The following is a 24,561-nucleotide window of genomic DNA, read 5'->3' on the forward strand; positions in this document are numbered from 1 at the left end:
ATCGGAAGATCCTACAGAGTTATGGCCTAGAAAGGCGTATGTGTGGTATGTGGTATTTTGGGGAACTCACTAAGCATTTATGCTTACAGTTGTTATGATATGTCTTTCAGGTACTAGCGAGGATCGCGGGAAGGCGCCGACATGATTCGTACACACTTACGGAGTTTATGTTATTGAGATTCTGGGACATGTTTTGTTATGACAAAGTGAATACATTATGTTTTATGATTATCGTGTGATTGAAAGTATGATAAAAAAATGAAAAAGTGTTTTGAAAAATTACGTCGTTACAAAAACTCATTGACATGCATGACAAAAAAGCTACGATTTTTTTGGTCCTTTGGGTTGGGGAAAGCCTTCTAGAAGGTTTGAAGGTTTGGCTTGAATGATTAAGATCTTAATGCTTTAAGTTGTCCAAATCGATTCTCACGGCGTGACGAGTTATGTGTCACGTCGTGACGACGAGTGTTTTCGTGTCTGTTTTGTCCGAACTCTATCACGACGTGACCAAAAGGTGTGGTCACGATGTGACATTCTGGTGGGGATAACTTTGACCGTTGACTTTTGGTCAAATTAGGGCTTTAGGTTGTAGACCGAAAGGGTACTTTTTTGTTGCTGCTAGGTGTCACAATGTACCTGTTTACCCGGTGTGTGAGCTATTGTGTTAGTTGCTATTCGGGAGGTGAGTCTTTTCACTATATTTACATGTGTGGTATTTATGTCTGTGACCATTTGGGTCTTAATTGTTGGTTGTTGTTATATGTGAATTGAATTGAATTATTGATAACTTTTGGATTGCTGTAAATCCACAGGATTGCTGGAAATCCTTAGTGTTGTTGATAACCCCTAAAATATGTTGTTAATCCACAAGGTGTGTGTTAGCCCACTAGGGTTTCTGATAACCCATAATTGTTTATTATGTTGTGTTGTATGGATATTTTTTTTGGAAGAACTCACTAAGCTTTGTGCTTATAGTTGTGGATTAATTTTTTTTCAGGTACTCCTAATGATCGTGTGAAAGCGAAGGATTGACTGTACACTTTGGCTTGCTGATTTTATGATTTCATATTTTGATACTCTGATTTGGAGATGATGGTACTTGTTATACCTGGGATTTTTATTGACATGGTTTTTTATAATGCTTAATATTTTCTATATTAAAATTGAAAAATCTTGTGGTAAAAATTTGGGATGTTACACCATCCGTACATGGCTACCCAGACTGAACAACATGATTCCCTTTCTGCGAGGCTTTTCTCCACTTGTCCAATCCATAACCACTTCCCTCACTTAATAGGATTTTCGTGGTTTCACATAACATAATCACATAGTCCATATAATAAGTAAGTTCTTGAGAATTCACCCGAAGCGGCAGAACATGGGATAAGACCACTGAAGTGGCTAAGATGGAGTGTACATCTCCCTGAACACCTACAATCATATAAGTAATCCTTACTTAACCTATATTTCAAGTATTGCTTGATAATACTGCAAAATATACTTAGTCGTTTTTATTAACATCTCAACAATCAAGTTATAAGTGTCTCAATCGTTAGATTAAGTATATCTCACTTTTAGCATCACATATAATCTAGACCTTAGGTAAGATATAATGCTTATAATTAACCATCTCGTTAAATAAATTCTATTTAGATATCGTTTCCTAATATTACTCAATTGTTAGTAAATATAATGTTTTCTATACATACAAATGTAACACCAGTCTCCCAGAATGGATCAATGTATGGCATAAAGAATTCAAATGCATGGGTTTTGAGGAAAACCATAAGTCACGACGTCACAAGGAGGTTGTCACTACATGAAAGACAAAGATAAGAACGTGTTTTCGGATGGCTCTCACGACGTGATGAGGGTATTGGTTACGACGTGAGGATGGTTGCAGCCCAAGCCCATGATATTTTAGGTTTCTTCCGTATTTAAACCTCTTATCTCGGATTTAGGGCATCATTTCCAGCCTTCATCATCCTCTTGAACCTTGAAGCAAACCCTAAGACCATCTTCTCTATTTGTGAGCTTACCCTTGGTGTTTTGGTGCTTTTGGATGGAAGAAGAAGGCCCTTGTGGTATAGAGAACCTCTTCGAAAGCTTGGAATTTCCATTTGAGCCATTTCTAGACCATTGTAAGTGTTCAAAATCCAAACTTTATGTTGCATGCTTCTAGATCTAATTTCTTGACCCTTTTTCTTCATATTGTGGAAGTTTGGATGGAAGGATTCCATAAAGTTGGCAACTTTATGGGTCCTTGAGGTCCCCTGAGTGTTACATATGTTGGATCTGGAGTTTGGATAGGTTTTGAACACTTTCATGTGATTATGGTTCCAGTTTTCATCATTATGACCTATCTTGAGCTCAATTCATGCATTGGACATGTATGTCTAAAAAACATCAATTTTTATAATGTTTTTGGAGTAAGAAGGTCCTCTAAAAAGTGGGAATGGATGGCTTTAAGGATTAAGGGTTGAATGCATTAAGTTGTCCCAAATTGATGTAGTCACGACGTAACCATATGAGGGTCATGACGTGACGATGAGACTCACCGATTGTTTTGGTGGATTCTGTCAAGATGTGGTGGAATGGCCATCACGACGTGACAATGGGTTTTGATCGCGAGTGAGTGGTTCGTAACTAGAAGTTTTGGATCGGGGTTAAGTTTGTTAGCCACGACATGACCATGGGTTGGTCATGACGTGAGAATCAGCTATTAGTGATGTTGATAGTTGACTTTAATCTTGACCGTTGACTTTTGGAATGTGTTGACTTTTGTTCAAATTTCTAATTTTAGAAGGTAGACTGTTAGGTGCATTTTATGAACCATAGAAGCATGTTTAATTCACTCTTTCGCATTTCATTTTAGTAATAATCCATGCATTTTACTTATTTTTAGGACAAAATATGGCACACTTTATTTCAACATTTTTATGCCATTTTAGGTGGTTCTGGAGGTTGGAGATGACTCGGGATGGTGAAAAAGGGTCGAGATCAAAGATGCGGATTTTCCGGAGAAAACTGAAGAAAGCAAGAATTCATCACAGAAGAGTTGACACGGGTATTGTGTCTCTTGTGACACGGTCTGTGTCAATCGATTCATCATGGATACATTGGCTGCAGATCAGAAAATATACCAACTTTTAGCGTGACACAGGGCCGTGTCGGTTCTTCACAATTTGACACGGGGCCGTGTCTGTCGCATAACTTCATGGGACAGTTTTCTTTTATGATCTAATTTCAGGGATTTTGGCCATTGGACGGACTCCCATTCACACCAGGCGACCAAGGACGACTCTTAGAAGAAGTTTTTACTTTGTAGCTTGAAGAAGATCATTTGGAAACATTTTAATTTCATCTTTGTTATCACTTTAGCACTTTAATTTCCTTTCTAGACTTGTTGATCTTGTTCTATTCATGTGTGGCTAGAACCCTAGATTCTCTAACTTTATGTATTGACTTTTAGTTGTGATTTGAATCATGTGACTTGTTGTTTGTTCCAATTTCTATCTAGTTAATTTGACTTCATTTCAATTGAATGTTTGATTTTAATTTTAGTTCTTATTGGACATTTGAATTAGGGTTAAATCATTCAAGTTATCCATTGTGCAAAATCCGTAATTGTTTTGCAAAATAGAGAAAGTAACAAGCACTAAATTGAAATCTTTATAATAAATCTAGTGTAAATCAAATTCACACATTCTTACACTCCCGAGCTTGTGAGGAGTATTGAATGTTGTTGGGAACATTCACATAAAGCTTAATCCAATCTTTCAACCTAACTCTAAGAGCATGTTTAGATTAGATTGGTATGGTTAGGATTAATTAAAGATATTATTTTGGTTAATCAATTTGGTGAATGGGAAGTGCTAGAGCTTGTTAGGATTTCCAAGTACCAACTTAGATAAAATTGAGTAAATATCATTTCATCCATGGAATCACATTACTAATTTGTCTTGTATAGAGTTGGAGTGCTTACAAATTTTGAATTTGTTTTATTTAATCAATCATTTACTTATTACTTTAGTCATTAGTTTAAATCAGTGCATATACCCCCCACCCACCCACTTCTGTGACCACATTTGTACCTTACGCAAAAAGGTATAAGCACCTGTTATGTGTCTCTGTGGATCGACCTTTCTTATCTTGTATTACATTTTTACTGCAAAGTAACAGTGTTTTTTTAAGTCATTTTGTACCCCTTTATTTGTTGGGTTTGACACGCCTAACAAATTGGCACCGTTGCTGGGAACACGGTGTTACTAATTGTTTATGCCTAGATCTTTCCGTATAGGTACACCACTGGCAATTGACTCGGAGATCGAAAAGACTATAAAGAGGTTAAGGAAGCAAGCCAAGCTTCATAAGAAGAGACCAGGTTCTGGGACTTCTTCATCATCTACCCTTCCAGTCATTAACATTTGGGAGGATATACCCCTCTCAAGTGTATCCGCATCCGAAACAGAAACTCTCTCACTCTCACCACAACCATCCTCACCCAAAAATATAACTCCACCCTCTTCACCTATTCATAATATCCCAAACTCCACACCCACAAAAATTTCAACCACTACTCACACAATGGGAGATAACCATGGTGGGAATCAAGATCCTCCAAATCCACCACCCGAGCAAACCCTTTGCCAATTGGCAAGGAAAGAGGTTACTCAACAACCTCTTTGCATCACATATCTGGCGGCCACCAACCTAGAACTAAAATTTGGGCTCATCCACTTACTCCCAACCTTTAGAGGCTGGGAAAATGAAGATCCACATAAGTTCCTCACTGAATTCCATATTGTGTGTGTGGGCATGAAACCATACAATGTCACGGAGGATCAAATCAAGCTTAGGGCAAGCTAAAGACTGGCTCTATGACCTTCCACCGGGGACGGTTACTACTTGGGTAGATCTTGCACGCCTTTTCTTGGACAAATACTTCCCGGAAATGAAAGCTTCGGCCCTACAAAGGGAAATCATTGGAATCAAGAAGCATAAGAGAAAAGCCTTCGACACATATTGGGACAGATTCCAAAAGTTATGTGCCCGTTGTCCAAAGCATAGAATCACTGAATATCAACTCCTTCGATACTTTATTGAAGGCATGACTCCAATGGAAAGAAGGTTGCTCAATGCCTCAAGTGGTGGGTCTTTAACCAACAAGACTCCAACCAAAATCCGCAACGTAATCAAGAATATGGCAGAAGACTCTATGCATTCAAGTCATGATGAAGAATGGTACACGGATGCACCCCGAGGTGTAAAAGATGTCCAAACTCCTCAAATTGAAGCTTAATTGTCTGAGCTTACAAAAGTGGTAATGATGTTAGCTAAAGACAAGGGTGTGCAACGCATGCCCCGTCCTTACGGAATTTGCACCCAAATGGGGCACCCAACCGACATGTGCCCTCAACTTCAAAGGAAGATTATGAAGAAGCAAATGCCTTGGGAGGATATTTTTGGTCAAATCAAAGAGGATATGAGCAGCCATGGGGTGATCAAATATGGAACAATAATCAAGGTTGGGGAAGAAATCAACATGGGAGTTACCAAGAAAGACCACCATCTCCTCAACATCAACAAAGGCCTCCTTTTCAACCTCATAATTTCTAGCCAAGACCACCACAACAACCACCTCCACAAGCGGGTTCATCAAGCATGTCATTGGAGGATATTGTCAAAAGCCTTGCTACTAGCACTCAAAGCTTCCAACAAGAAACTAAAGGTAGCATAAAAAGCTTGGAGCAACAAGTGTCACAACTTGCTCAATCTGTGAGTAGAATGTAATCACAACGCAAGCTACCATCTCAAACCGAGAAGAACCTGAAACATAATGCATGTGACATTACTTTGAGAGGTGGAAAAAACTATGAAGGCCCAAGCATCCCAGATGAAGAAGAGGAAGAAAATGAGATTGAGGTAGAGGAAGCTGTCAAAGAAGATGAAAAGAAAGATACTTCGAAGTCAAAGAAGCCAATAGACACCGAAGTGAAAGTCACTCCCGCACCATTTCCTTCAAGGTTAACAAGCACGAAAAGAGAACGGGAAGATGATGAGATCATGTCAATGTTCCAAAAGGTTGAAATCAACATCCGTCTTTTAGATGCTATTACACAAATTCCTAGATATGCTAAGTTCCTTAAGGAACTTTGCACATCTAAGAAAAAAACTCAAAGGAAATCAAACGGTGAAAGTTGGAAAAAACGTGTCTGACGTGTTACAAAAACGGCAACAAAAAATGAAGGATCCGGGTTTATTCATGGTTCCTTGTAAAATGGATAAACTTTTTGTGCCACGTGCCATGCTAGATCTTGGAGCATCAATTAATGGCTTACCTTATTCAAGGTATAAAACAATGAGAATTGGACCATTAACAAAAACAGGAGTCATAATTCAACTTGTTGATCAGTCTTTAGTACACCCAAAAGGTGTATCGGAGGACGTGTTAGTGCAAGTCAAGGAACTTGTATTTCTCGCTGATTTTTATGTGTTTGATATGGGAGATGATGACCAAACCTTGAGTTCCATACTTTTAGGTAGACCATTCTTAAAAATAGCAAGAACAAAAATTGATGTCTACAATGGTACATTGTCTATGGAATTCGATGGGGAGGTCATTAATTTCAATATCTATGTAGCAATGTGGTATCCAAGTGATGTTCATTGTATAAATTTTGTTGATACGATCCAACCTTTGACTGAAAAGTGTTTTGAGTTGACTAACCATGATTCATTGGAGTTTGTTTTGAGCAGGAATTTTGATAACAATTTAGTTAAAGAAATTGCAGCAAATTTCAAGCATGATGAGGAGTTGCTGGAAATTGTGGAGTTTATGGAAGAAAGGAAGAAAATGAGGTATGATAATACTAATGTTAATTTGCCCATTTCTAACACAATACTTCTTCCTTCTATTGTGCAGGAACCTAAGCTAGAGTTGAAGACTCTACCAGATCATTTGAAGTATGCATATCTTGGAGAAAAGGAAACTTTGTCAGTCATTATCTCCAACAAGTTGTCCATTGCAGAAGAAGATAAGTTGGTGACCTTGCTGAAAAAGTATAAGAAGGCTATTGGGTGGACAATTACTGATATAAAGGGGTTGAGTCCCTCCTTATGCATGCATAAGATTCTCATGGAGGAAGACTTCAAACCAGCTCGAGAGGCATAAAGAAGATTGAATGCCCCCATGATGGAGGTAGTAAAGAAAAAAATCATGAAGCTCTTGGATGCAAGTATGATTTATCTTATCTCTGATAGCAAATGGGTGAGCCCTGCTCAGGTAGTCCCAAAAAAAGTCGGGGTAACAGTTGTCAAGAATTCTAAGGGAGAATTGGTGCCAACCTGTGTGCAAGACGGGTGGAGAGTTTGTATTGACTATAGAAAGTTGCATTATTCAACGAGAAAAGACCATTTCCCCTGCCATTTATTGACCAGTTGTTAAAGAGATTAGCAGGTAAATCTCACTATTGTTACTTAGATGGTTTCTCGAGATTTCATAAAATTCTGGTAGTCCCGGAAGATCAAGAGAAAACTACCTTCAATTGTCCCTTTAGCACATTTGCTTACATGCATATGTATTTTGGTCTATACAATGCACCTACAACATTTCAGAGATGCATGGTGAGCATACTTTCTGAATATGTTGAAAACATCATTGAAGTTTTCATCGATGATTTCAAAGTTTATGGAAACACCTTTGATGAATGTTTAAGCAACCTAACAAAAATTCTACAGAGGTGCATTGACACATATCTTGTGCTAAACTATGAAAAATGCCATTTCATGATGGACAAGATCGATTTTTGGTCATATTGTGTCCCAAAAAGGATTTGATGTTGACAAAGCCAAGGCAGATATTATCAAGAGTCTTCCTTACCAGACAAATGTTCGAGAAGTTCGTTCGTTTCTATCGGTGGTTCATCAAAGATTTCTCAAAGATTACAGTGTCGATGTGTCAACTACTCCAAAAAGATGTTAAATTTGAGTTTACTCAGCCATCCAAGGATGCCTTTGATCGTTTAAAGGATTTACTCACCTCCGCTCCAATCATCCAACCACCTAATTGGGATCTCCCGTTTGAGATCATGTGTGACACGAGCAACACAATGGTTTAGGCAGTGTTGGGACAAAAGGTGGACCGAGCTCATCATGTCATTTACTATGCCCAAGACTTTGGATAATGTACAAACCAACTACACAACAACAGAAAATGAGTTGTTGGCCATTGTCTTTGCATTAGCTATAAAGCACTTACAAATCAAGAAAGATTCGAAGCCGAGGTAAATACGGTGGGTGCTGCTACTACAAGAGTTCAATATAGAAATCAAGAATAAAAGTGGGAAAGAGAATTTGGTCATGGATCATCTAAGTTGAATCGTACCACCCAAAGACACCATACCAATCCGTGATGCATTTTCGGACGAGCATTTGTTCGTTACCAATGAAACTCCATGGTATGCGAACATTTTTAACTACTTGGTCACGAATCAATCCCCCCCCCCCCCCCCCGAATCCACACGTTGGCAAAAGGACAAAATCAAGAAGGAGGCAAAGAGGTATGTATGGGATGAACCTTACCTTTGGAAGTATTGTGCGGATCAATCCATACTTAACTTTTATCCTTCCTATGCGTGTGGAGGTCATTTTGGACCCCAAAGGACTAGTAGAAAAGTCTTAAATAGTGGATTTTATTGGCCTACCATTTTTCATGATTCTTATGTGCTATGTGCACATTGTGATAAGTGCCAAAGATCCGAGTCCATAAGTTCTAGGAATCAAATGCCCCTTTCTCCCATCTTAGTTTGTGAAATAGTTGATGTGTGGGGTATAGACTTCATGGGACCATTCCTGCCTTCTTTTGGTTGTTCATATATTTTGTTAGCAGTGGACTATGTGTCCAAATGGGTGGAGTCCAAGGCCACCCGTACTAATGATTCCAAAGTTGTTGTGGGTTTCCTTAAAGCATAGATTTTCTCTCGGTTTGGTAGTCCAAAAGCTCTCATAAGTGATCGTGGGACACATTTTTGCAACTGGATGCTTTAAGCCGTTTTGATATAGTATGGGGTGACTCATAAAGTCTCAACAGCCTATCATCCCCAAACTAAAAGGCCAGCAGAAGTCTCTAATAGGCAAATTAAGGGAATTTTGGAGAAAATAGTCAACCCAAGCCGCAACGACAAGAGTATAAGGTTGGATGTCTTATGGGCATATCACATTGCTTTCAAGACCCCTATTGTTATGTCCCCATATCGGCTAGTATTTGGGAAACTGTGTCGCCTTCCGGTTGAGCTTGAACACAAAGCATTCTGGGCTGTGAAGAAATTCAACTTGAGTGAGGATGAAGCGGGAAACAAGAGGAAATTGGACATTCAAGAATTGGAGGAGATCAGAAATGATGCATATGAAAGTGAAATGATTTATAAAGAGAAGACCAAGGCTTATCATGACAAGATGATCTCTCGGAAAACCTTCACAAAAGGTCAAAAAGTGTTGCTTTACCATTCAAGATTCAAGTTGATATCGGGGAAACTAAGATCAAGGTGGGTTGGTCCCTTTGTGGTTACAAATGTCTTTGACCATGGTGCGGTGGAAATCACAAGCCAACAAACGGGGAAGATTTTCAAAGTTAATGGACATAGATTGAAACCGTATTATGAAGGATTCCAAGTGAAGAATGAAGAGATGGATGTGGTTGAGAACCCCACATATCAAGAATGAAGCATATTCAGGGGCCAAGTCAAGCCAACAAATTTTAAAAAAAGGATGGCTAACCGGGAGGCAACCGGGGGTATTTTGTCATATTTTCGTTTTTCACATTTCATCGTTTTTAATTGTTCCAAATGACTTTTCAACTTTCATATAACTATCAATGAGTTTCCAAAAAAGAAAAATGAATTTCGATAACCGGAGGGTGCGTGAAACCGAAAATCGTGAAAATTTACAAAACGTTTGACACGGCCCGTGTCATTTTTGACCCTATTTGGCACGGGGTCATGTCCGGAAGTTGGCTAAAAAAATTTCAAGTCTGAGAATGACACGGGGCCGTGTCATTGTGCCTTTGTTTGACATGGGGCCGTGTCCGACGCGCTATAACGTTAAAAAAACCAGGTTATGCTCATTCTTTCACCACACCCACTGTTTTCACTCGTTTTTCTCTCCATTTTTCTTCCCCAAAACTGATTTCACTCTTAAACCACCTTAGATTCCTCAATTCCAAGTAAAATCTTCTCCCAAGGTATGAAATTTCTTTCCCTACACTTCATCTTGAAGCTCTTTGTTGGACCTTTCATGGTGAATTCCAGTTTTTCTCACAAACCCTAGGTTCAAAAATTGACCATCAATTGTGTTAGTTTGCTTGCCTTGTTGTGTAGGATAAGCCTGGGAAGGACAAAGGAGGAATCTTCACCATAAAATGTTGGATAAGGTGTCTAAGTCAATAACTTTATTTGGTATATACTTGACCCGACCCGGCATGGTCCATGTGGGTTGCACTTCACCCGAACTATTTATGGTTAAACCTTTTGAGAAATGTATGTATATGATTTGTTAATATATTATAAGTTATAATATATTAATATGAAATCATATTATTTAATTAGTATTGATCATAAATTAATTTAGAATTAATTTGGTGATAAAAAAGGTGACTAATTAAATATGGGCTCTTGTATTTATATAAGTGTGGGCTAATACTCATTTGGAATGGGCTTGGCATGCATGGGAGTCCATGGATAGTCCATGGAGCTTTTAACCCATGGATCCTTGGAAAGGAAGAGTCATGGGTATTAGGGTTTACATGGATGTAACCCTAATCCTCCACACTATATAAAGGAGCTTGTGATGCTTGAAATGGCACTAGTTGTGTGTGTAAGAAGTGGTGGCCGATTTCCATAAGCAAGCATACACTCTCATAAGGTTTTTCCAAGTTTGTGGTGATTTGTGATTTCCATTTGAGGCATTCACATTATTGGTGCTAGGCTCTCAAACTCGAAGGAATCAACTCACTAATTGAAAGGTATGTAACTATTCTAGCCATTATGTTTAATGTTCCCCATGCCATGCTAGATAGGTTATGAACCTTGGAAAAATCAAAGTTGCATGTATTCTTAGTAAAACATAGATCCAAGGTTTTAGGGTTGCATGAACACCTTAGGAGTGTTAGATTGCTCAAAACACCAACAGTGGTATTAGAGCCTAGGATTGTTTTCTTTAATACTTGATGCAAACTGTTGAAAAGTCACAAAATTAAGCTGTCTGGGTAGTGGACTCGCCGACTCCATGGGGGGACTCAACGAGTCCAAGCACAAATTCATCCTACTCGTCGAGTAGGTTCGTGCACTCGACGAGTAAGAGGCACAGAATGCAGTTTTTCGACTTTTGCTGCTGGAAATGGACTAGAAACATTACCCTAAACTGTTTTGATGTTTTAAAACTTGTTTTAGATGGTTTAATGGTTGTTCTAATCCATTTACAGTGGCTAGTATCAAAATTCCATGTTTATATGTGTTCATATGTTCTTGAAATTTTGATATGGATATTCATGTTCTTATGAGTTATTGTTAGATCATAGGAATTACTTGCTAAATTGTTTAATGATTAATTCTTGATCAATTATGTGTTTTAATGGAATCCATAATTTGTCCTCAAGTTATGGATTTCCAAAGGTCACCTCTTTTAATGAACATTTAAACACATAAGTTACATAAAAATGAAGAGTCTTCACTTTTATGAACCCTTAACTCATAAGTTATGAAGTGAAAAGTCTTGAAGTGTTTCAAAACTTGCCCTCAAGTTTTGGAATTTGTAAAGACACACACACTTTAAATTCCAACCCTTAGGATTTTAAAAGTTAAAATTCAACCCTTATACTATTTATAAGATTAATGGTTAATATTTATATATATGTATAAGATCAAGTCGTTTTACCGTTAGTAGGCCTCATTCACGAAGATGGGTGTCCACTCTCACCCACCGCTTCCTTGATCGGTGGAGGGTCGTTAGCCGAACGGGTAGGACAATGACTTTAATTCTCATTAAAAGTATAATGATTATTATAAAGTAACTAAATGTTTTAGTAATTCCCAATCTTAGTTACTTTAGGAAAATGTGAAAATGGTGCTAACCCATGAAATTCACACTTTGTACCTTACCAAGTCGTTGGTGGAGCGTGTGTGGTTAACCGGCACACTAACTTGGACTAGTAAGGATAACAAAGGGTGACTTAATGTTTATCATAGATCGGTGGAGCGTGTGTGGTTAACCGGCACATCGATTAGGTGATAATATTAAGGGTACCAAGTAAATTTGCATGGTTATTCACACCTTGTTTTGTGATCCTCGGCATCCCAGTCACAAAACTTGAAGGGCACACTCGAGATTGAAACATGCCATTGAAAATTTCAATGAATCTCAAAAGAATCTAGGAGTTTCAAACCAATTAAACCTAATAATTTATTTCGTTTTCATGGTGGAAATTGGTGAATCGTCATTCACCTACCTTCAAATATATTATAGCTTAGATTACGGCATCCCTCTTCTAAGTTCTAATATATTGTGTTGGGTCCTAGGCTTAATATTACATTTGGGTGTTTTATTAAGGACTCTATATTCTAATCTAAACTTGTCTTTCTTCCTTTTAGATGTCTTCCAAAAATGCTTCGGGTTCTAACCCTACTGGCTCCTTCTCTCTCATGGACCTTTGTGGGAGAGTCATCTTCGATGGTTCCAACTTGATGGATTGGATCCGGAACATTAGGATGGTCACTCGTTATGAGGACAAGGAATATGTCCTCGACAAGGAGCTTAAGGATCTTGAGCCTACTGCAACTCCTGAGGAGGTCGCTGCATTTGAGGCACATAAAAGAGATGCTACAAAAGTGACATGCATCATGATGGCCACTATGACAGCCAAGCTCCAAAAGTCCTATGAGGACTACTATCCTTTTGAGATGCACCAGGATTTGATGGACCGCTACCATCAGAGTGCTCGTCAAGAGCGATATGAAATCATCTCCTCCATGATAACAACCCAAATGAAGGATGGTGAACCCATCACGGGCCACATGCAGAAAATGCAAACGTATGTCGACCGTTTGCAGAAATTGAATGTGAACTTCCGTGAGGAGTTGGCAATTGACATAATTTTGCACTCCTTACCTTCGTGTTATGATCAATTCCGCATGACATACCACATGAACAAGGAGGAAGTTACACTGAGCAAGCTTCAAGGACTTCTGAATACTGCCGAAAGTGGTCTTAAAGGTAAGTCGGTTGTTACTACTCCTACTCCTACAGCTACCCCTGTTTTGGCTATCGGGCAAGGCAAAGGGAAGAAGAGGAAGACCCGTTCGAAAGGTATTAAGGGAAAGTATCTTGATGGCTCCTCATCAAGTGGAACCAAAGGTGGTTCTGCTACTCCTTCTGCCATCCCTAAGGATGCTGATTGCTTCTATTGCCAGAACAAGGGGCACTGGAAGCGAAACTGCCCAAAGTACTTGCAGGATGTCAAGGATGGGAAAGTGAAACCATCCCATGCAGGTATTTACACTATATTGTCTAATAACTCACCATATTCTAATTCTTGGGTTCTTGATATAGGTTGTAGTATTCACATATGTTGTGCTTTGCAGGGCCTAAGAAGAAGTGAGGATGTGGAGCACGGAAAGATAAACTTAATCATGGGGAACAAGAAGGTTACACCTGTTACCAAGATTGGAGTTTATACTTTGTTGCTAGATAGTGGGTTAAAGTTAGATTTGAATAAATGTGTTTACTCGTCTGAAATGGCGAGGAATATTATTTCCTTTCATAGTTTGTACAAACAAGGGTTTACCTTTTCTTGTGATAATGAAATTGGTAGTATTAATGCTTTCTTTAATAATGTTCTTTATTTTAAAGCATTACCTTGTGATGGTGTGTATGAAACTATGCCGGTTGTAGATAACCTAGGAAATAATGTGTTGTGTATTGATTCTTCTACTAGCTTGGATAAAGCATCATTGTGGCATTGTCGTCTTGGACATGTAAACAAGAAACCCATAGGCCAACTCCAAAAGGATGGAGTTTTGGAGTCATTTGACCTAAAGTCAGATGATAGTTGTGAATCTTGTTTGCTTGGAAAAATGACAAAATCACCCTTCACTGGTTCTTGTGAAAGGGGTGAGGGTTTGTTGGACCTTATACATACCGATGTATGTGGACCCTTCAAAACCGCCACAAGGGATGCTAATCGCTACTACCTGACTTCTACTGATGATTATAGTAGATATGTTTATGTCTACTTAATCAAGCATAAGCCAAAAGCTTTTGAAAGGATTAAAGAGTTTAAATAGGAAGTAGAAAATCAATTGGGCAGGAACATTAAGATGCTTCGATCCGATCGAGGTGGTGAGTATCTTAACATAGAGTTCCTCGACTATCTTAAGGAGTGTGGGATTGTCTCACAATTGAGACCTCCCAGGACACTACAACTGAATGGTGTGGCTGAGAGGCGTAATCGGGCCTTTTTGGACATGGTTCGCTCTATGATGAGTCGAGCTTCGCTACGAATCTCTTTTTGGGGGTATGCCTTAGAGACTGTCGCCCATATCATTAATCTAGTCCCTACAAAGAAGGTTGCCAAAACACCTCATGAGATGTGGACTGGGAAAGTTCCCAACTTGGACCACATCAAGATTTGGGGTTGCGAGGCTTTTGTGAGACGCGAGACTCACGATAAGCTCGAACCTCGAAGTGAGAGGTGTATTTTCATCGGCTACCCACATAAATCCTTTGGTTACCTCTTCTACAGACCCAGCGAGAATGTGGTCTTTGTAGCAAGGAGAGGAGTCTTTCGTGAAAGAGAGTTCATGAGCAAAGGAAACAGTGGGAGGAAAATTGACCTTGAAGAACTTCAAGAGTCAAGTGGTGAAGGAACCTCAAATCCGAGCAATCAACCTGAGGAGGAAACTCTTGTTGATCCGACTGACGAGTCTGTACCTCTGAGGTGTTCCACGCGAGTTAGGAATGCACCTGAGCATTACTATGGTTTCCATATTACTGCGGAAGGTGACACTCTTATCAGTGATAGTACACTGGTAAATCTGGATGAACCTAACAACTACACGGAAGCCATGGCAGGCCCTGAGGCTGCTAAATGGAAAGAGGCTATGGACAACGAGATACAATCCCTGTATGACAATCAAGTTTGGAACTTGGTTGACAATGTACCAGGTCGTAAGACAGTTGGGTGCAAATGGATCTTCAAGAAGAAGACCGACATGGATGGTAATGTACACACTTACAAGGCGCTGCTGGTTGCAAAGGGCTTTTCTCAAACTCTGGGAGTTGATTATGATGAGACCTTTTCACCAGTAGCAAAGATTAAATCCATTAGGGTTATGTTAGCCATTGCTGCATTTCATGACTATGAAATATCGCAAATGGATGTGAAAACCGCTTTCCTTAATGGGAAGTTGGCTGAGGATGTTTACATGAGTCAGCCAGAGGGTTTTGTCAGTAAAGAACACCCAAATAGAATGTGTAAGCTTGAGAAAACCATCTACGGATTGAAACAAGCAACTCGCAGATGGAATCTTTGTTTCTATGAGAAAGTCAAAGAGTTTGGCTTTTCAAGAAGCGAAAATGAATCTTGTGTTTATGTCAGAGCTAGTGGGAGTATAGTGAGTTTCTTGGTGCTGTATGTGGATGACATACTGCTCATAGGAAATGACATCCCAACTTTGCAGGAGGTGAAGTCCCGACTTGGGAAGTGTTTTGCTATGAAGGACCTTGGAGAGGCTGCCTATATCCTAGGGATAAGGATATTAAGAGACAGGAGTAAAAGACTAATTGGACTTAGTCAGAGCACCTACTTGGATAAGGTGTTGAAAAGTTTCAACATGCAGAACTCCAAGAAAGGAGAATTACCAATCCAAAGCAATGCCAAACTGAGCAAGGCTAGAGCCCGAGTATAGAGGCTGAGATAGCCGAGATGAGTCAATTGCCATATGCTTCTGCTGTTGGCTTGATCATGTATGCTATGAATTGTACCCGCCCTGATGTGGCCTTTGCTTTGAGCATGATCAGCAGATATCAGGGGAACCCTGGCAAGGCTCATTGGACTGCGGTAAAGAATATTCTCAAGTACCTACGAAGGACTAAGGATTAGATTCTTACCCTTGGTGGGAGTGATGACTTGAGAGTAGCAGGGTATAGTGATGCTAGCTTTCAGACTGATAGGGATAACTTCCGCTCTCAGTCGGGCTGGGTCTTTACCCTAAAGGGAGGGGCAATCACTTGGAAGAGTTCCAAGCAGGAGACGGTAGCTGATTCTAACTGTGAATCAGAGTACATAGCAGCGAGTGAAGCGGCAAACGAGGCGATATGGCTGAAGAGCTTCATCGGAGACCTTGGAGTTGTACCAACTATTAAGGAGCCTATGGAGATTTTCTGTGACAGCAATAGTGCAGTTGCCTTAGCCAAGGAACCGAGAGATCATGGCAGATCCAGACACATTGACATAAAATACCACTTCATAAGACACAAGATAGAAGAAGGACTCCTCGTGGCAAAGAGGGTATCATCAGAAGAGAATCCTGCAGATCCCCTTACGAAGGGACTGACGAGGGTTAGGCACTTACAACATGCAAGACGCATAGGGCTGAAGGATGATATTAGTTTTACATATTAGATAGCTATTTCTGAAACTTGTAAAATGTAATCGACAGTTGATGATGAATAAAAGGTGTATTTATTTATGAGTAAGGTGTTACTGTCTTTGTCAATTATTTACTATTGTTTCAGCTTTGCATGTTTTGACTTCCAGAATAAATTACTTTATTCAAACTTCCACAGTCGGTTATACGTCGGAAGTACGTATGAATTAAGACTGTCATGAATTTGCTTTGTAGATGACTATTTAGCCATAGCAATGGTTGCTACACCATTCATGAGTGCTCATGAGTTATGAATATTGGAATAAACCCACGCTTACTGGCATCACTTCATGGAATTTATCTCAAGTGATCGTGAGACGGTAATATCATATAAGTCTTCAAACCTAGAGATATGACTTGTTGCCTATGAGTTGATAATACATTGATTGTACGTAAACGCATTGGTAACTCGATGTTATAAAACGTGCCTTTGTGTATAATTCAACAAGTAGTAGAACAAGCATATGAGTCGAAGTTTATCTGTTCCTTCTTGGATTAGAAGCGATATTTGGGCCCCCCGATGATTTTGTGTTGACCCATGTACCGGGCCCGGTCAGAAATAAGTTGATGTGTTCAATTAAGTTCTATGTCAAACAAATCGGAAATCGAGAAACAAACTGCTGGACAATAAGTACGACATTGTTCCATGTATTTGTCCGGCTGATATCTAGAACAGAGGATTATATGATCACTTATCTAAAATGGCACTTCATAGTTCAATAGAGTTTTGAGAGCTACGATTGTCGGTTGGTTCCTGAAGTAATATAGGCAAATATAGTTATTATACTTATCCATGTGGGAGACTGTTGGATAAGGTGTCTAAGTCCATAACTTTATTTGGTATATACTTGACCCGACCCGACATGGTCCATTTGGGTTGCACTTCACCCGAACTATTTATGGTTAAACCTTTTGAGAAATGTATGTATATGATTTGTTAATATATTATAAGTTATAATATATTAATATGAAATCATATTATTTAATTAGTATTGATCATAAATTAATTTAGAATTAATTTGGTGATCAAAAAGGTGACTAATTAAATATGGGCTCTTGTATTTATATAAGTGTGGGCTAATACTCATTTGGAATGGGCTTGGCATGCATGGGAGTCCATGGATAGTCCATGGAGCTTTTAACCCATGGATCCTTGGAAAGGAAGAGTCATGGGTATTAGGGTTTACATGGATGTAACCCTAATCCTCCACACTATATAAAGGATCTTATGATGCTTGAAATGGCACTTGTTGTGTGTGTATGAAGTGGTGGACGATTTCCATAAGCAAGCATACACTTTCATAACGTTTTTCTAAGTTTGTGGTGATTTGTGATTTCCATTTGAGGCATTCACATTATTGGTGCTAGGCTCTCAAACTCGAAGGAATCAACTCACTAATTGAAAGGTATGTAACTATTCTAGCCATTATGTTTAATGTTCCCCATGCCATGCTAGATAGGTTATGAACCTTGGAAAAATCAAAGTTGCATGTATTCTTAGTAAAACATAGATCCAAGGTTTTAGGGTTGCATGAACACCTTAGGAGTGTTAGATTGCTCAAAACACCAACAGTGGTATCAGAGCCTATGATTGTTTTCTTGAATACTTGATGCAAACTGTTGAAAAGTCGCAAAATTGAGCTGTCTGGGTAGTGGACTCGCCGACTCCATGGGGGGACTTGACGAGTCCAAGCACAAATTCATCCTACTCGTCGAGTAGGTTCGTGCACTCGACGCGTAAGAGGCACAGAATGCAGTTTTTCGACTTTTGCTGCTGGAAATGGACTAGAAACATTACCCTAAACTGTTTTGATGTTTTAAAACCTGTTTTAGATGGTGTAATGGTTGTTCTAATCCATTTACAGTGGCTAATATGAAAATTCCATGTTTATATGTGTTCATATGTTCTTGAAATTTTGATATGGATATTCATGTTCTTATGAGTTATTGTTAGATCATAGGAATTACTTGCTAAATTGTTTAATGATTAATTCTTGATCAATTATGTGTTTTAATGGAATCCATAATTTGTCCTCAAGTTATGGATTTCCAAAGGTCACCTCTTTTAATGAACATTTAAACACATAAGTTACATAAAAATGAAGAGTCTTCACTTTTATGAACCCTTAACTCATAAGTTATGAAATGAAAAGTCATGAAGAGTTTCAAAACTTGCCCTCAAGTTTTGGAATTTGTAAAGACACACACACTTTAAATTCCAACCCTTAGGATTTTAAAAGTTAAAATTAAACCCTTATACTGTTTATAAGATTAATGGTTAATATTTATATATATATGTATAAGATTAAGTCGTTTTACCGTTAGTAGGCATCATTCACGAAGCCGGTCTATAAGGGGGGTATAAGGTTGTTGCCTATAAAATGGCAGCTTAATGGGTGTCCACTCTCACCCACCGCTTCCTTGATCGGTGGAGGGTCGTTAGCCGAACGGGTAGGACAATGACTTTAATTCTCATTAAAAGTATAATGATTATTATAAAGTAACTAAACGTTTTAGTAATTCCCAATCTTAGTTACTTTAGGAAAATGTGAAAATGGTGCTAACCCATAAAATTCACACTTTGTACCTTACCAAGTCGTTGGTGGAGCGTGTATGGTTAACCGGCACACTAACTTGGACTAGTAAGGATAACAAAGGGTGACTTAATGTTTATCATAGATCGGTGGAGCGTGTGTGGTTAACCGGCACATCGATTAGGTGATAATATTAAGGGTACCAAGTGAATTTGCATGGTTATTCACACCTTGTTTTGTGAATAAAAGGTGTATTTATTTATGAGTAAGGTGTTACTGTCTTTGTCAATTATTTACTATTTTTTCAGCTTTGCATGTTTTGACTTCCAGAATAAATTACTTTATTCAAACTTCCACAGTCGGTCATACGTCGGAAGTAGGTATGAATTAAGACTGTCATGAATTTGTTTTATAGATGACTAAAGGTGTTTAGCCATAGCAATGGTTGCTACAACATTCATGAGTGCTCATGAGTTATGAGTATTGGACTAAACCCACGCTCACTGGCATCACTTCATGGAATTTATCTCGAGTGATCGTGAGACGGTAATATCATATAAGTCTTCAAACCTAAAGATATGACTTGTTGCCTATGAGTTGATTATACATTGATTGTACGTAAACGCATTGGTAACCCGATGTTATAAAACGTGTCTTTGTGTATAATTCAACAAGTAGTAGAACAAGCATATAAGTCAAAGTTTATCTGTTCCTTCTTAGATTAGAAGCGATATTTGGGCCCCTCGATGATTTTGTGTTGACCCATGTACCGGGCCCGTTCAGAACTAAGTTGATGTGTTCAATTAAGTTCTATGTCAAACAAATCGGAAATCGTGAAACAAACTGCTGGACAATAAGTACGACATTGTTCCATGTAATTGTCCGACTGATATCTAGAACAGAGGATAATATGATCACTTATCTAAAGTGGCACTTCATAGTTCAACAGAGTTTTGAGAGCTACGATTGCCGGTTGGTTCCTGAAGTAATATAGGCAAATATAGTTATTAGACTTATCCAAGTGGGAGACTGTTGGATAAGGTGTCTAAGTCCATAACTTTATTTGGTATATACTTGACCCGACCCGACATGGTCCATTTGGGTTGCACTTCACCAGAACTATTTATGGTTAAACCTTTTGAGAAATGTATGTATATGATTTGTTAATATATTATAAGTTATAATATATTAATATGAAATCATATTATTTAATTAGTATTGATCATAAATTAATTTAGAATTAATTTGGTGATCAAAAAGGTGACTAATTAAATATGGGCTCTTGTATTTATATAAGTGTGGGCTAATACTCATTTGGAATGGGCTTGGCATGCATGGGAGTCCATGGATAGTCCATGGAGCTTTTAACCCATGGATCCTTGGAAAGGAAGAGTCATGGGTATTAGGGTTTACATGGATGTAACCCTAATCCTCCACACTATATAAAGGATCTTATGATGCTTGAAATGGCACTTGTTGTGTGTGTATGAAGTGGTGGACGATTTCCATAAGCAAGCATACACTTTCATAACGTTTTTCTAAGTTTGTGGTGATTTGTGATTTCCATTTGAGGCATTCACATTATTGGTGCTAGGCTCTCAAACTCGAAGGAATCAACTCACTAATTGAAAGGTATGTAACTATTCTAGCCATTATGTTTAATGTTCCCCATGCCATGCTAGATAGGTTATGAACCTTGGAAAAATCAAAGTTGCATGTATTCTTAGTAAAACATAGATCCAAGGTTTTAGGGTTGCATGAACACCTTAGGAGTGTTAGATTGCTCAAAACACCAACATAAAAGTCACACATTTAAGCATAAATCCGGTATACTCCTTCCAATACTTATTTAGTTGCTTGAAATTGTTCAAAGTTTGTATCTTTGTGTGATTATTGGTAGTTATTGGTGGACAATTTGAGATGGAAATAGTTATCTATTACCTTTGATCATTTGAAACCCATGGCACCCAAAACATCAAAAGAGAGAAGAGTCCCTCATAACCCAAATCTTGAGGGCATTGACTTTGTGAGTGATTTTCAACAACAAATTCGATCCTCTCTTTGAACGGGGGTTTGGTTCTCAAAAATTCGCAGACATGAGTGCCCTTACTCATCTACATTTTGACCAAGGTGTCCAAATTCTATTTTGAAACATTGGTTGGGAAGAGCTTCTTGACTATGGGTATCATTCCCACCTCAAGCCCACAATTGAATTCTTGTCAGCCCTTGAGTATGATGGTGAAGTCCTATCCTTCCGCCTTTGCAACCGAAATCATCAAATTATCGCGGACGAGCTCAATGCTTTACTTAATGCTCTAGTGGATGACACCTTTCGCCCGAACTTCAAACGGATCCCAGGTTTTAGTGCACCAACCTTTTGGATTCAAATTTCCAATGAAGATCATTATCAATCAAAAGCTTTAAAAGCTTCTCGCATCCTCCATCCCATCCTCCGTATTGCTCATCGTTTACTCGCCTCCATTGTCGTTCCGCGGCATGAACGCAGCACCGTCACCACAGATGAGTTGAAATTGTTGTATTGCATGGCTCGAAATCTTCCAATCAAGCCTCACTTGGGCACTTTCATTTGCACATGACTGTTCAACACAAGCCAAGCAAATTTCGGCTTAATTCAGTGTGGAGGATTGATTGATCTCATTGCGAGTTCCGACCTGATTGGTGTCAAACTCAATTCATTCGAGCAATTTTCCTAGGACAAGATTCTCCCACTTTTTTCCTATGAGTCCATGCACATGTTCAAACAACAGGAACGCAGGTTTCTTTGGAACATTAATCCTGATACATCATCCACCCTTATCATTAATCGTACATCCACCCATCATCTTGAACAATCCACTCCAACCGAAAACACTGATTGGACCTTATCAGCATTTATGGAGAACGCGGAGGAGAATGTGGAGCCGAATTCAAGTGAAAAAGAAGAGGAAAATGAAGGAGACGGTCCGATTCATAACGACCCATATCATGTGGGTCATATTGTGTCATCTAGTGGGGCGGGTTCCTCAGATTATCCACCCTACCACCAGATATATATGGATCACTTTTCTGATCTTCACCGTGATTACTCTAGCCTTCATACTACTGTTCAGTCTGTGGTCACGCGCGTTGATTCCCTCGCTACTAACTTTCAAGGGTTAAACATGCGTTTTGGGGAATTCGCCACAGAATATCATACTGACAGAGAGAGGTGTGACAAGCGCATTGAAGACATATTTGGGGCTTCTGATGAGGTCGCCACTGGACCCGTCATTACCCCGGATACCAGCCGCCTCCTCGTGAGTAGATCGTCCCGCACCTCTCCAAGCATCAAGGACGATGCTTATTTTTAAGCTTGGGGAGGGGTATGAGGGTATTGCATGTTGCATGGTTTTACTTGTCTAAAAAAATTTTATGTTTGTTTTGATCCAATCCATAACAGCCGAATCTTCTTAAAATAGTTGAGTTGGTAAGTGATTCGTATGCCTTGAGATTAGACTTGCTCTTTTTATTGAAAATCTCAAAGCAAGCTAATCACACATGAACACACCTCCCGAAGCTACTCGTGCAAAACAGAAAATGAAAAGGTTTTCAACACCGAAGCACAACGACATGTATGAGTCAACCTTTGGGTCAAATGACCGGTCATATGAGTAGTAAGTGCTCAATCGGACCCAAAATGCCAAATTCAAATAAATCATAAAAAGAATATAAAATTTCAATGCACTGAGCCTTCCAGCACTCTAAAAGTCCTTTCTTCACATTCCCTCTTAAATACCCTGCTTGGGGACATAGTTTCCAACTATAATTAAGGGCCTTTGCGTGTTGACATCAGTCCCCCGAAAAAAATGTCTTAGAAGCCCCTCACGGTAATAGACCGTGAGATTTTCCAATAATAGAAAAGCCAAGGACGAAAATATAAAGAAATAAGCCTGACAAATAAACTAAAAAGAGTATTATGTGTTGTCTTAGCTTTTAATTTTCAAAATAAATAATAATAATAATAATAATAATAATAATAATAATAATAATAATATTATTATTATTATTATTATTATTATTATTATTAAGTTAATCTGTGACTTTGGGACTCGAATGAGTAAACTCTGAGGGGTGTTCTACACCTAATCGCCTAAAGCTGAATTGTTCGGGACTGATTGGGTTGAAAGTTCGTTACACGGGTTCCATAGAAAGTCAAGAACTTAATATATATATATATATATATATATATATATATATATATATATATATATATATATATATATATATATATATATATATATATATATATTCAAATAAAGCTACTCTGTCCCCTTTGAGGTTCGGGCAAGTAAACCCAATGGATTTCTTTTAATCTAGCACACTAAGGTCATCTGGTCTAGATGTGTTGGTTGGAAGCCCGTTACATGGATTTCAAAGAAAGCCATGAGCTTTATTTGTAGGAAAAATATAATTAGATGGAATGTATATATTTATGTTTATAGTTTAATTGAATAATATGCATTATTTTATGTACTCACGTTAGGAAGAATGCTTGGCTGCCAAAATATTCCTTTGGACTTGGACTTGAACTTAAGACATTGAGACTGAATGTTAACTACTTTGGCCGGTGTAAGTGGTTTGAAATATGTAACCAACCTGGGTAAATTTTAGGGAATTTTTAGAAATTATTTTTTTAGAACAAGATTGTTGTTAGTCAACAAATAGGTTAAGTCGGTCATTGTCATGTTTTGCAAAATAAAGATGATTGACCATAGTTTTCATCACATGTGTTTTCACGAAAGTAAGACCATAAATTGTTCCATGTGATGATCTAATACCAGTAAGAGTGAACGAGTGTTGTGAGATTTGATTTTGTTGAGTTGCGTTAGGGAGTGACCAAAATTCTTGTTTTTACTATTATATAATTTTATGGGACTAATGGCAAGTTGACTTAAGGCACGACAGGTACACTCTCGACTATGTGGCAAAAACAATGTCAATTAGGTTGTATCATTTTTGTTTTGTTATGTTTTGCTTGATTCATTGCATTGTACTACAAAATTAGGATCTAGATTTTTTTGTTTTCTTCTTTTCTTCTATTCGGTTTATGTCTATCTTTTGTTCTTTCTTGGGGAAAATAAATGTTTAAGTTTGGGGAGATTTGTTAGGTGCATTTTATGCACCATAGAAACATGTTTAATTCACTCTTTTGCATTTCATTTTAGTAATAATCCATGCATTTTATTTATTTTTGTGACCAAATATGACACACTTTATTTCCACATTTTTATGCCATTTCAGGTGGTTCTGGAGTTTGGAGATGACCCGGGATGGTGAAAAATGGTCGG

At 38.5% G+C, this 24,561-nt stretch overlaps 3 protein-coding genes across 3 annotated transcripts; all 3 read left to right on the forward strand.

Annotated features, from left to right (window-relative positions):
• The first annotated feature begins 4,831 nt into the window (after positions 1–4,831).
• LOC145112232 (uncharacterized) lies at positions 4,832–6,219 on the forward strand. The gene is made up of 3 exons (XM_079048423.1): positions 4,832–5,228; positions 5,337–5,731; positions 5,806–6,219. Exons 1-3 carry the CDS (start codon positions 4,832–4,834, stop codon positions 6,217–6,219), a joined length of 1,206 nt encoding a protein of 401 aa, XP_078904549.1.
• A 25-nt stretch (positions 6,220–6,244) lies between these two features.
• On the forward strand, positions 6,245–7,174 carry LOC145112233 (uncharacterized). The gene has a single exon (XM_079048424.1). The coding sequence runs from the start codon at positions 6,245–6,247 to the stop codon at positions 7,172–7,174; it is 930 nt and encodes a 309-aa protein (XP_078904550.1).
• A 2,069-nt stretch (positions 7,175–9,243) lies between these two features.
• LOC145112234 (uncharacterized) lies at positions 9,244–9,723 on the forward strand. The gene has a single exon (XM_079048425.1). It carries the CDS (start codon positions 9,244–9,246, stop codon positions 9,721–9,723), a length of 480 nt encoding a protein of 159 aa, XP_078904551.1.
• The last annotated feature ends 14,838 nt before the right edge of the window (positions 9,724–24,561 follow it).

The sequence above is a fragment of the Lactuca virosa genome, chromosome 5, assembly GCF_052849685.1.
Source record: "Lactuca virosa cultivar CGN04683 chromosome 5, Lactuca_virosa_CGN04683_v6, whole genome shotgun sequence".
Classification (NCBI taxonomy): domain Eukaryota; kingdom Viridiplantae; phylum Streptophyta; class Magnoliopsida; order Asterales; family Asteraceae; genus Lactuca; species Lactuca virosa.

Excerpts from the sequence above, each read along its gene's own strand:
- LOC145112232 (XM_079048423.1), top strand. The coding sequence starts at position 4,832 with ATGTCACGGAGGATCAAATCAAGCTTAGGGCAAGCTAAAGACTGGCTC. Across the intron at positions 5,229-5,336 it reads AGAAGACTCTATGCATTCAA|CTAAAGACAAGGGTGTGCAA; the intron begins GTCATGATGAAG and ends TAATGATGTTAG. Across the intron at positions 5,732-5,805 it reads CTTCCAACAAGAAACTAAAG|CTACCATCTCAAACCGAGAA; the intron begins GTAGCATAAAAA and ends TCACAACGCAAG.
- LOC145112233 (XM_079048424.1), top strand. The coding sequence starts at position 6,245 with ATGAAGGATCCGGGTTTATTCATGGTTCCTTGTAAAATGGATAAACTT.
- LOC145112234 (XM_079048425.1), top strand. The coding sequence starts at position 9,244 with ATGTCCCCATATCGGCTAGTATTTGGGAAACTGTGTCGCCTTCCGGTT.